At 34.2% G+C, this 14,106-nt stretch overlaps 1 protein-coding gene across 2 annotated transcripts in view; it reads left to right on the top strand.

Annotated features, from left to right (window-relative positions):
- Ubc10 (ubiquitin conjugating enzyme 10) overlaps positions 1–14,106 on the top strand; it is a 114,175-nt gene that overhangs the window by 29,092 nt on the left and 70,977 nt on the right. For both annotated transcript variants that reach the window (XM_090390459.1, XM_090390454.1), the window contains exon 2: positions 11,827–11,922. In XM_090390459.1, the coding sequence (XP_090246585.1) occupies positions 11,827–11,922 (96 nt within the window). The remainder of the gene's footprint in view (positions 1–11,826; positions 11,923–14,106) is intronic.

Below are 14,106 nucleotides of genomic sequence, written 5' to 3'. Positions count from 1 at the left end.
AGTATCAAAAAAATAATCAGTTCCTCCCCCAATTCCCCAGTCTTCTCGTCAGAGTTTAGAAATGCTATCACCATACCCTACATCCATGGTCATACATCTGCAACCATGACTATGGTCAGTCAGGCCTTGCTGACCATGTCTTGGATACAACCCACAGGATCTCATGGAAAAAATCCACCATGCTCCACCACAGCAAATTCAAAAAAGAGAGACTATTCTTAGAATCAGCAGCAGCTCTCAGAAATCAACCAAATCTTGATAAATACGGTTGCATTAAGCTTCCTAAGATTTGGGAAACACTTATCACCAGGGGTCCCACCCCTACATTCCAGACCAACTAGAACCGCCCTTAGAGGGCGCTCCACCTAGTTAGGACTTTAGTGTCACCCACGTGGTTGGACTTAGTATTGTTTGTTATTTGTGTTTATGTTACATTAGTTTCTTTGTAATCCCTGAAGATGTCTCAGTGACTGAGACAAAATATAGGAAGTATTAAATTCTGTTTTAATCCTTTCCGAGTGTTGTAAAAAAAAATCCATTAAGCCTCTAATATGATGCTCTGGATGTGCTAGGTGAGAGCCACACACCCAAAAAATTCATAATATAATTTTTCAACAAAATGTGAAGAGAGCAATTTGATTCCCTATGCATAGTCTGTGACAAGGCATCTGTCTGCATTTTTATGGCTGAAGATGACAGAGATAATGTAGAAAATATAGTTTACATGCTGATTGGTGTGTGTGCGTGAGAGAGAAAGCATTAAAAGCATGTATGCTATCATTAGTACAAGTAGCTTCGATCTACTCAATAGATCGATTGCTTACAGACAAAAAGTGAAGTGGAGCTAGTTATTCCTAGTGGTTTCTTTATGTTGATCTCACACATGAAAGGGCACAAGTGCATTCTAACACTATAGTACCACTTATGGGCAAGTGATAATGGGAAAATTGTAGCCTGTTTTCAATGTTTCTGCTTATTTTTGTTGTCTTTGTATTTTTATAGCTGATTTTCATACTTTATTATTTATTATAACAGTTATTCAATTTAGTCAGGGAATCCTGCAGACTTATACTGGATTTATTCAGAAGTATCGTCTGCATAAAGAGCTATGATTAATATCTCCAATTTTGATATCAAATTTAATACTGCTTTCCTTCATAATATGATCCATATAGATAATGAATAACAAGGGGGGGATAATGTGTACCCTTGTCATACACCTGATTTTACCTCAAACCATTTCCCTGTGCCTCCTTCAAAGTCTAATTGCTGGCTTATGTCAACGTACCTCAGAGAAAGACACTTCATAAGTTGGAGTAAGCCAGGATAGTTTACAAATCCCAGTTTAAATCACTGTTCCTGGAAACAGCACAAGTTCTAAAAAAAAACCAATTAACTAACAGAATGGACAGTATGGTTTTAAATAGATTTTGGCACGCTGCTTTATCTCAATCAATATCAATCAATCTATTTATATCGATCAATACCATAGAGACTATGGTATTGATTGGTATAATCTCCCATTTACACCATATAACTGTAGCATTCTGAAGAGCTTTCCTCTTGGCACCTTGTCATATGTCTTTTCCAGAATAACAAAACTTAAATTCAAATTCTTATATTCCCAAGGTTTCTCAACTATTTTTCTTAACGTGAAAATCTGATCCTGACAACCTCTATTTGGCCTGGATCTAACTTGTCCTTCACCAAGCTTTCTTTCCACAATTTTTCTTAGTTGTTTCTCAAGTATACTTGCATAAATCTTATCAGGAACACTCAGCAGGAAAGTATGTCTAATTCTTGCATTCAGTTTTATTTCACTTTTAAAGATTTTATTATGAGACCTCTGCTCCAATTATCTGGAATTCAGGCCTTTTGAATTATGCAATGCAGCCACTGTAAAACGTTTTATGCCTCCATATTTGAGCATTTCTAGCCAAATTTCAACCAACTGCAAGTATTGATATCTATTCCTGCTGGGAAAATTGTCTTCATCCCATTTCATGATGTTGAGATCAGTGTTCAAGTCACTAGTTATAAAGATCTTGAGGCATCTAACATGAGGATACTGCAGGGTTTATCAAATGATGAAGAGGAATGAATAGTACTGTCATCGACAAAACTGTGAATAGGATTTAAAGTCAGAGAAAGGAGGTCATTGATGTAAAGGAGGAAGAATGTGGGTGAGAGTACAGCACCCTGCAGCACTCTAGCATTGATGTGAAAATCTGATGGAAGTCATCTATCTTGACACAATGAATGACCAGTGAGGAAGCTGACAATCCAATCACAGTGTATATGGAAGGCCTTAAGATGGTAGTTAGTTCAGGAGGCTTCATTGCCAGACACATTCAAATGCCTTTAGAAAATCAAGAGCAATAACAAGTTTCCCCAAATCTTTCCATGGCCCGAGTCCAAAAGGTAGGTGAGATTAGCTAGGAGGGCCTGTTAGATTTCATTTATTTTTATCCTTCTCGAACAAGAAACAGAATTCAAGTGTTGATATCTTGAGTACAGATTCCTCATGTTAAGAATGCGAAGTTAAGTTAAACTGTTAAAATCACACCTACTTCTTCGAAATTTATATAGCCTTTACATCTACTAAATGAAGAATTAAACTGATGTATAAATAAATGTTTTTATTCCTTACTATAGAAAGTTTTTTTATACAAATTTAATGATTTTGTAACATCACTTCAAGAAAATACTGACCTACGGATCAGCTTTTTCATTTCTCCTGATTTATACTGATGACCACAGCAAAATATTCACTACTTGACCAAAAAATTGCTAACTGCATCCTCCCTTAGATTTTATCAGAAGAATACTAAATAGTACACACCAGTAAGTCATCTGGTTCTAATAATATCCCTCCTACATTGCTAAAAACTTGCTTCTGAAATTAATCCCATATATTTTTTTTAATTTTTCTTATTCAACTAGTGCATGGAAGCAAGCCTAAATTCAGTCTCTTTCAAAAAAAAAAAAAAAAAAAAAAAAAAAGATGAATTTCCATGTTTAAATTTCTGTAGCTATTGGTTGCTATTATTCATGTCAAAGTTTCTGGAATAGAAAACTATATAGACATTGAATGCAAATACATAATTAGCTAGCTAAAATTATTTACAGCCAACATTTAAGCTAGGATTATCAGAGGCACTTTCATCTTGTCTGTTCTAAGCAGAAGACAGGACAAACTATTTTGGTTAGAAAAGGTTAAAAAATACATCCAGAATGAGGAGCAAAAAAAAGTGGACTATGTCAATGTACCTCAGAGAAATACACTTCATAAGTTGGAGAAAGCCAGGATAGTTTACAAATCCCAGTTTAAATCACTGTTCCTGGAAACAGTACAAATTCTAAAAAAAAAAAAAAAAAATTAACTACCAGAATGGACAGTATGGTTTTAAATAGATTTTGGCACACTACTGTCTAAGAACCCTACATCACATGACTTCCCTTGTTATCTAGGTCATATTAGTTTGTGTCTTCACTGAGTGTGGTGTTAAACTGCCTTTGATAATGCTAATTTAAGCTAGTGAAATGTCGGCTGTAAATAATTAATTTTAGCTATAAAATTATTTATTTGCATTCCAGTGTCTGTATAGTTTTCTGTTCCAGAAACTTAGACATGAAAAAAAAAAAAAAAAATTGTAACAAACAATCACCAAATAGCACCCAACTTAAGTGCTTACTTCAGTTCTCTCAAAAATAACTGAAAAGTTCAACAGCCAAAGTTATTCACTACTTTGAGGCAGAGCAATATATAGATTCTGGGTGATCTATATATAGCTCACCACTCTCGATCCTGCTGATCTAGCAATCACTACCTGTGGAAATCCAGTAACATTTCTAGGGGGGTTACTGGATTGTTCACTAGATGTCATAGCTAAATGACTTCCTCTCTTCACTTTCCTATCAAATTTCCGATCCTATCCTTTTCCTCTCTTCACAAATCCTATTCATAGCTTTGTCAAATGAAGAATCCTGTTATCAGTTAAGAACATTGCCATAAGTAACTGATTCTGGATCAAGTTCCAGGCACTAGTGGCTTTCTCTCCCTTCCAACTCCTCAGCTTTGTAATTCCACATATTGCTTGTTCCATGTTCATTTCATATTATTATTTCATGACATCTCCAAGGATTCCGAACGCTCATTGAAGGAGGGCTTTATCTACAGCTCTTACTCTCCATCATCTACATCAACGCCATCTACTGCTCACCACCACCACTAGTATTTTCCATCGCTTGTTCTAGCCACTCCCCATGTCAAAACCAAATAATCGCTCTCTCCAAATCCCCAACTGGTAGCATTGTGGTGACATCTATTATCACTGTATGAGATATTATTAAATTTAACATTTGCATCTCTCATGTTGCTTCAACTGCATGACAATTATAAGATCATTGTCCTTGAGGGATATGAAATTCAGTCTCCTTACACATATTTCTTGCTTTCAGTTAATGCTTCCATAGTTAGTCACTAATTTTCACTCTCTTTTTGCTCACCAGTCTTATCTGTTTTAACATTCAGAATCATCTCCTGCATTCCCTGGCCTATAGCAATATCTCACTAAAATTTGTGCTTACCTTGGCCTCACACCAAATGGCTTCATAGCCGTTAATATTACTGCTTCAAGTTCCATATTGAGAGAACAAAACTGTTCTGAAATCATCAGTAATACTCTACCTCCTTTTATCTTTTGTCATTTCAAAAAATGCTCTATCACATGCTGTTTCCATGAACATGTCATACTCTTAACCATGATGACATAATTGGATTAAATCCCCGAATTTAGAAGTTGCATGCTGAGAAGATGATAACTACAATAAAAGAGTGGCCAAATTCTCAAGAATTTTGCTTTGCCTCAGCCAGTCTTTATGCTGTTTTATGGTTAAAAAGAAAGAATGGTACTTGGATGACATCTGCTAAAGATAGAGTAGAAAATGCTCAGTGAGTATCTGTTAGTATATCTCATGTTGGAGGGAGGAGTAGTGTTGAATATACACTTGAAGGAGGAGGGACTGGTGGCTGTTAGCATTGTGAACTGTTCCAAATTTTAAGTAAGCTTAAATATTAATGAAGCTGTGGGACAAAGGCATCTTATGTATATTAAGAGAATGTGCAAAGGTGCTAACATTGTATTTGTTGAGTAAGGTTTGGGTTCTGATAGCAGGAACAGATCCTGAAGAATGGGAGGAGAGAAGAGGTGTATGAGTCCTGTTCATATATTAGGTGTGTAGTAAAGATGTTGGAGAGGCTTGTTAGTGATAGAATGCAAAATTCAATTAAGAATATGAATTTTTCCTCAGTTCAGCATGGGTTTAAGATAGTGGGACATCAGTGCTAAATATGTTTAAGGTATGATATGTATTGTGAGCCAGCGAGAGTGAACCCTCCCTCCCAGTGAATTTTGTAATTTCACAGAGGTCTTGATAGTATAGTATCAAATTTCAGATTCTAAATTTCAAATGAGTATACTTTTTCTGTATCTTCTGCAGCTTATCTCACTTAGGTAGGGTTGCTGTTTTTAATGAGTCCTTCACATCCTCTTGATCTTGGGTTGTAACTACATCTAAGTTCTTCATCCTCAGGTCCTCCATCTCTTCTTTGGCCACCCGTGCCACTTCCTCCCCTGCACATCCATCTGCATGACCTTTTTTCCCTAATATACTTCTGTATATTATATAGATATTACATGCAGCAGCATAATCAAATGAATGTATGATAAGACAATTAAGGAGTTAAGTGGGACATTATGTAATGGAAGTGATGCAAAATGGAGAACAGAAGGCATCTCTCATAATTTAGCATCGAAGTCTATTTCATAATAAACTTTGAGTCAGCTGATGAATAGTTCTTAAATACATTGAGAAAAATTTCAGAATTGAGCTGATAAATTACTGTCAAGTTTCGATAGGTGTAAGTAGCAACTAGCATTAAATACATTGTCAAAGATTGTATAACAATTTGATTTATAGCCAAAAATGATAAGATTAATCTGAAAAGCGTTCTAGATTTTAAAACCATTTTGAATTTAATAAGCGATTTGCAAGTGCATATCTGAATAGTGGTCAGCTAGAAGAGAATATTGAGATAGGAAATTTACCTAATGACATAATCCTAATTCTGTGACTTCTCTTTGAGAGGGTTGCAGCTGATTACTAGGGAGATCATGATGTAAGGTGGTTTCCCGTTGCCTTCTTTGCTGTAAGTATTTGACTATGGCCGTGTGTGTGTTCATGGGACCAGTTTGCCTGTTTTGAAGGATGAAAAATCCTAGTTCTTCATATAAGACCGGTTTACTCACCTTTAGTCAAAAGAGACCAGATAAAGGTTTCTCACGTCATGGGTGGGAATCGAACCCAGGTCTATCCGATCAAAGGGCTTTGTCTATACCAACTGAGCTATATATAGCCCCCCCCCACACACACACGCCATTTATTTGCTATTGGCTCTTCTGCCTTTGATATGTGGGAGTAATAAAACACACACACACCACTGAGTCTTCTCAGTGTTATAGACAAAGTAATGGAAAAATTAATTAGGAATTATACCTGTCCAAGATAGTGATCCTTGATAGAAATCACTTGTAGAATTGTATATAGCATGTAATTGCTATTGCACAGGCAACCTGAGTCAGAAGATATGTTGCAGTAGACCTAAACTATTCAAGGTATGCCAACACCTTATATTGACAATCTTATTCAATTTTATCACTGGAGAGACTAGATTCCATTTGTCATTAAGCCCTTCTGTCAGATTCACTCCATAGTCTACAAACTCTGCACCATTACTTCTGCACAACCTGACATTGGTTCATTTGTGATTGTTACCTTTATTTTGCCTCTGTCATAGCATGACAGAAGACTTTACAGCCTTCCTTCACTCTCTTGTTCTTCCCTTTTTAATGTAAGTAGCTCTTTCATATCTCTCATACAATATTTTTCACCATTTTAAGTCATTAGTGTCAGCCAGAATAATCAAGCCTTTCACTTTCTTGAATCCTGTCAGCTCACTAATATTAATTTTTGCACCAGGGGAAGCAAAATCTATTCATATTTGCATAATAGAATTGTCATAATTTTTTTTTTCTCTTTATCCTTTCTTCTGTTTGTTCATATACTCTTGTTACCTCAGTTGTTTTTTTTTCTCACTGTAGCAATCTCCCAATGTTTCTTCATTCTTTGCCTCGTGCTTTGTCTTGTGAAGAGACCCCCCATGTAAGAGTGCTATTGACTAGGTCCTCTTCATTCTCCTGATCCTTCTGCCACTGCACTTACATCATCATTGATGCTAACATTTTTTTCAACTTCTTTTGATATTCTCTACTCCACTATCATGTGTTTTACTCTCTCTACACAACTGGCACTTATTCTCAAAATATTTTCTGCAAATTCAATTGCCAGTCTCATTTTTCTTTCGCAAATCTTTAATTTTTGATGAATACATCTGACACACCAAGCAAATATTTGGCACATTCAACTCACTCAGCAGTGACTCACTCAGCTTGGTTGCTATGTTCTATCATATTTTTAATGTTATGATAAAAGAAGTTCAAGTTATGACAAGTTGCTTACTTTTTCTGAAATATTAAGTGAAAATAGACTAAGTTGATGTCTGATGTGATATTTTGGTTTTTATAAATCATTTGAAGGTATTTCACATAAGAAGATAATGATCCAAATGTGCCAAGTGGATATTGACTATCTAGTGAAATTGGTTGATACAGACAGGAAATGTTTACAATAATTTTGCCAAAGTACCGAATATTCTGTTTGAAATGTGGCTGAAGCATACTGAATTAAATTTTAGAAACAATTTTTTTTTTTTTTTTGTGTGTGTGTGTGGGGGGGGGGGGGATTGTTTAAAAAAGGTTGTTTATAAAGTTTAATTTAATATGCTTTGGGTCAAATTGAAGAATGCAGAAATATTAAAAAATGTGTGTAATATATTATTATTTAACATATAACCATATGAAAATGTGAAAATAAAAATAACAATCCTTATAAAATAGGCAAAATAGCCATAAAAATTAATAACAATCCTTAATCATAGCTGTGTATCAAAGAAGGGCTTAAAACGTTTTGTTTTGGCATCGTAAAATAAACAGATCAATCCATATTTAATAGCTATATATGTTGGTAGGTAGATAAGAATTTGATAATAAATTAAAGACTTAATTCGGTATGTTAGTCAAGTAAATAATTGTTTAATGTCCAACTAGTTTCACTGACTTCTATTTCGACTCGTCTCACCACATATCCCAGAAACTCAGCATTATCCATATGCTTAAAAAAAAGAGCTATACAGTGTACCCTGGCAACTTACAAGAAGAATTAATGAAAACATCCAGAGATCTATCCCTAAATTGCTACCCTACAAGACTCATCAACAAAATTCTCTTTAATGACATACCACAAAGACGACAAGATGAAACCCAATACATCAGCTCTATAACAATTCCATTTGTTAGTACCATATCCAAAAAATTAGCTCTTCTAAAACCATACAATATCAGATTAACCTTCAAACCTTTTGAGACCATTCAAAAGTTTATAAGAACCCCTAAAAATAGCCATCCTTTCTACAAATACTCTGGAATTTACAGCATACCCTGTTCATGCGGCATCAATTACATCGGACAGACATCTAGAAGTTTTGAAACAAGAAAGAAAGAACGCATAGGTTATGTAAGGAATAACAGACAAGATATATCAGGCCTTTCTTTCCACTTTGCCTCTACCAGCCATAATATTGAATGGGATATGAGTCATATGCCCTACATAGAAGAGAACTACCATTCCAGAACATTAAAAGAAGCTGCTACAGTCGCCCGTTCAACAGGTAACTTAAATAAGAATCTAGGCCTAATCCTACTAGATATATGGAAAACTCTAATCAGATCATTCAACCAATAAGAAATGAACTTTCGTGAAAATTGCAATAAATAGCTTAACAAATAAAATGTTGTACTAGCGACACATGTATTGTATCACGCACAGTGATAATTTTATATAATTTTTAGAATTGTCTGTTAGTTTCCTAGTTTTTGTTACTTTCCATTGCTTACCAGTGTATCCCTGAAAATGCTGACAGATATTAGTCAGTGAAACTACTTGGACATTAAACAATTATTTACTTGACATACTGAATTAAGTCTTTAATTTATTAATACTAGTCTTCAAGAAAAAAGGTCATAATAAGAACTTGGATAGTTTAAGTAGTGCAGATTAAGACAACTCCGATGCCCAGGATTGTATTCTCATAGGTTTCGAAATTTACTAGAGAACTTAATAAAGGTTACGTTCTCATTCTCTGGTAAATTTTTGAAACTGTTACTTATTTCTACATTTGGTTATAAAATATGGATGGCTCCATAAGATATTCCATTTCAGCATCTCAGTTATGCCAAACTTTGAAACTAAATTTTTTCCTTTGACTATGAAATAAGGATGGATCTTTTGTTTTATTTCTGTTTTGTAGCTCTTTAGGTTTTTGAACTTGAGCAATATGAAGCCTGGTCTCTGATTAGAATCAACAGCTGTCAGGCAAATGAAACCTTAAAATTTTTTCCTTCCGCTATGAAATAAGGAGGGATGTTTAATATCCCCTATTTCTGTCTATATTGAACTTTGTTTTAAATTGTAAAATATACGAGGGTGGTCTGAAAAGTTCTCAGCCTAACAATGAAAAAACTAGTTTATAATTTCAAAATTATTTTCTCCTTTAAGACATACATGTATTCCAGCGATGCTCCACCGCCATTATTTGATCCCTGTAGTGGTTCTCACTAAGATCTGCAAAATACCCCTCTACAGCTGCAATCACCTCTTGATTCAAAGAAAAACTCCGACCAGTGAGGAAGAGTTTTAGTTTTGGGAAGAGACAGAAATCAGAGGGAGGTTGATGTTCCTACAGATCATAGTGCAGATTCCTTAATTTTTCCATTGCCAAAACACCTTTGTGGGTAGGTGCATTGTCCTGATGAAAATTATTTTTTTCTTTTTTTGTCTCGTCTGGTTAAAAGATTGGAATAATATTCCCCAGTTATTGTTTTACCCTTTTCAAGATAATTAATAAACAATGCCTTCAGCATCCCGAAACATTGATGCCATGACCTTTCCCGCTGATGGAACCGATTTTGTCTTCTTTGGCACAACCCAGCTTCTGTCCACTGTTTTCACTGCTGTTTGGATTCTGATTTTTAATGGTGAATCCAGTCTCATCCATAGTAATAAATCGATGCACAAAATCAGTTTTATTGTTAAAACGCTCCAAGCACTGTTCAGAGATTTTCATGCGAGTGCATTTTTGATCTGCTGTGAGCAAGCATTACACATCTTGCACAAAGCTTTTTCATTTGCAATTCTTCATTCAAAATATATCCTACACGTTCTTTTGAAATGCCTACAGTCTCAGCAATTTCACGCACTTTGACTCGCCGGTCATCCAATACCATATTGTGCACTTGATCAATGATTTCTGGTGTTGTTACACCTTTTGGATGTCCTTCACATTAGATCATATTCAAGGCTGGTACAGCCATGTTTAAACTCGGCACCCATTTCTTAATTGTCGAAAACAAAGGAGAAGAGTGCCCATAAACTTTTATTAACTTTGAATGAATTTCTTTTTGTGTTAAACCTTCTTTTACAAAGAATTTTATAACTGCACGAATACTCAATTTTATCCATTTCAAGGGATATGGACAAAACTTTTTTGCTTCAGACAGCTGTATAAAACAAATTGCTTGATAGAATGACTTGCAATTTCACATGGATGCTTATGACAGATGTAAAAAAAAAAGTCAATCTTGCCGATAGTGTTGCCATCTATGGTTGAGGCCGAGAACTTTTCAGACAACCCTCATAAAGAATAATTATGGATTTAATAATCAAAAGCATTTGTGATGATAAATTATGATCCAGGAAAGGGAATTTTTAAGCATTTTTGGGAGTAGTTCACATCTGGTTTCTTCATAAATATTTCCAGCTTTCGAAAATATTTTCATGAATACACTGCTAACTATTGCTGAAAAATTTCTCAGAAATTGTGCCATTAGAATAGATTTATTTATTAGCCTATCCTTATTTTTTGAACGAATCCAATACAATCATTTCAGTCATAGTGTAATATAAAGATTTTGCCTATTTGTCATCTACATCTTTTTTTTTTTTTTACTTTTTTTTTTTTTTTTCTAGTTTTGTCTTGTTTTAAAAAATTCATTGCTATGGGTGCATATTTTGGATCTGCATATAAATCGTAAAACATCCAAATATTGCTTTTATTATTCATGGTCAAAACTACTATTTTTTCATATTTAAAAAAAAAATGTAATACTTAAGACCGCATAATATAGACTAAAAAACACCAAAGAAAGTACCTATTATAAACAACAAGCCTTTTGTATGCAGTTGCACAAAATAAGGTGAGGCTTTTCTCGGTTGGTTGCATTTATGTCAACAAATGTTTCTGCTTCATACTGAATTTTTCTACTGATTTAGTTGAAGATGAATATTTGAAAAAAAATGTTGAATTTCAAAGTAATCATAACTAAAATGATTTGTTATCCAATATAGACTACAGATACATCTTAATGGGAAACATTTTAAGTCTGCTAATGGATTTTAAAACTTCAAATATAGATTTGTGAAGATTTTCAGTTGATCAGTTAGGATGAAAATTTTATGACAAATATCTTGTCAAATTACAGATTTCTTCAGATAAAGATAATAATGAGAGGTTTTTCTGTTAGAGCTACAATAATAGAACCATCCTTTATGTTCCTGTTTACAGAAATTTTTTTTTCCCTCACTTCTCAGGAATTGCAAGATATTCGGAGATCTGGAATGAGATCATTTAGGGACATTCATGTGGATGAAACTAATATTTTGACCTGGCAAGGCCTGATTGTTCCAGTAAGTTAGAAATAGTTTTAAAAATATTAAATACAGTTGATAGATACTGGTTAATTTTAATCGATTCACGAAATAAGTTTTTTGAAGATGTAAATTATTTTTAAGATTACTTGCAAATTTTAGAATATTTTGTTTCTCATAAAATATACACTACTAATCATATTTAACAAGTTCTTGTTATAATCCTTTATCCAAACATAATGAGTTTTCATATGAACTATCTTCACATCTAGACTATACATAGAAGAGACCATTGACTTCACATTAGATTGCCTTAGTATCCCATAATTATTCTGATATCTTCCTTTAGACGTACATATTTCTATACATTATGGGAAGGGTCATTACTCCAGACCAGAATAGATTTATGAGGTCTATTCAGTGTTAGGTTATAGTCAAAGCTAAATCAATGTCGTATGTATATGTAAAGTAGGAAAAATGGTGTATCACTATATTATTAAAATACTCTGAATGAGACTCTTTTTTCTACTATGAAGCTTAACAATGATACTACTGCTGTTGTGGGAGCCAACATGCCTGACTCAGAACTACAGGAGACAGGTGAAAATTTTGCTTTATGATCTTCAAGAAGACATATTCACATTTCAACTGTAAACAACAGAACACTGCATAAAGCTAATAAACTGAGACTACTCGGAGAGGAGCTAAAATGCTTTAGATGTAATTGGAATTTCAGAAAGACATTGGACATACAAAGGTATGACAGGCCAGTGGAAGAAGAGAGCAGCAACAGCACAGATTAGCTGCAGTTATAATTAGAAAATATCTCAAACACCATTACTGATATATAAGACTCAATCTATTCAAGAATCTTATCTATCACATTTAAAATGAAAAGAACCTTTATATTAAAATTGTCCAAGTGTATACTCCAGACCAATGTTTCTCAACCTGTGGTCCGCGACGATGGGACAGGTCGTCCGCAGGCAGACAATTGTATATTTTTTGAATTATCCACACAAATTAAAACTGAATAAGTAAAAATTATTGAAATCAAATGGGAAAAAAAAATAGTGTCAGAATGTTCAAAGGCAGAAGCAATAAAACTATATTGTTGTTTACTTCACCCCTCTTTTATTACTCATCATTCTGGCACTACAATAATTTGTAGTGGCAGAATGACGAATAATAAGAGGGGTGAAGTGAGCATGTGTTATCCACATTTCAACCAATTGCTTGTTGTTTATTGATTTTTATTACTGAAGGTTTTCCTCCTTCAACCAAGCCTCAGCATACCTTCAGAAGTGCTAAGTGATACTTGGACAAAATGTGTTGTGAGTTAACCCCATTATTTATATATTTTTTGGAAATGTTTTTTAATAATGGAAAAGTGACTTAGAAGTAGGACTTTGAAAAGAAGAGCAAATGAAACAGGTTATGCTAACCCTAATTGTGATACATGTGTTGTAACAGTGAGTAAATCTGATACTATTAAAGTAGAAGAAACAAGCACTTCAAAGAAAAATACAGTAGGAAATATAACAGTTCATATTTGGAATCCGGGTTTACTTAGTGTGGAGATGAAAATGAACAGAAACCTCAATGTGTTTTGTGTTATGAAGTGTTGTCGAACAAGTGCACGAAATCTGCGAAACTCCGACACTTAGAAACTAAACATTGTAATGTGAAAAATAAGCAAAATAGAAAAAAAAAGCCAATTTCAGCGATGTTTAGTGACATTAAATCATGGGAAAGATGTAGTTTTGGCCATGGGTTCGATTAATAGCAAGGCACTGAAAGCATCTATCTTTTAAGTTTGTGCATAGCGAAAACAGGGGAACCTCATTCTATTGGGGAAAATTTACTACTTCCAGCTATAAAAGATGTGGTAAAATCTATGTTTGCAACCAGTTACTGAAAGATGCTGATTTGACTCTTCTTACAATGGCACTGTAGGTCGCAGAATTAATGATATGGCAAGTGACAGAATCTCAGTTAATTGAAAGAGTTAAGAAGCATCCCGATTATGCATTACTAATAGACGAGACTACTGATGTGCAGTTAATGTGCTACGTAAGATATGCACATGATAATAACATTCATGATGATATTCTGTTTTTTTTGTAGAACTTTGTCATCCCGAACAACTGGAGAAGAAATATTTCACACTCTCAATAATTACATAATACACGAAGGGGTCCAGTGGGAAAAATGCATGGGCTT

Source organism: Typopeltis vanoorti, chromosome 1 (assembly GCF_054136105.1).
Source record: "Typopeltis vanoorti isolate ZY-2024b chromosome 1, IOZ_Tvanoo_1.0, whole genome shotgun sequence".
NCBI classification, from domain to species: Eukaryota; Metazoa; Arthropoda; class Arachnida; order Uropygi; family Thelyphonidae; genus Typopeltis; species Typopeltis vanoorti.
This window is presented reverse-complemented; position numbering and strand designations above follow the sequence as displayed.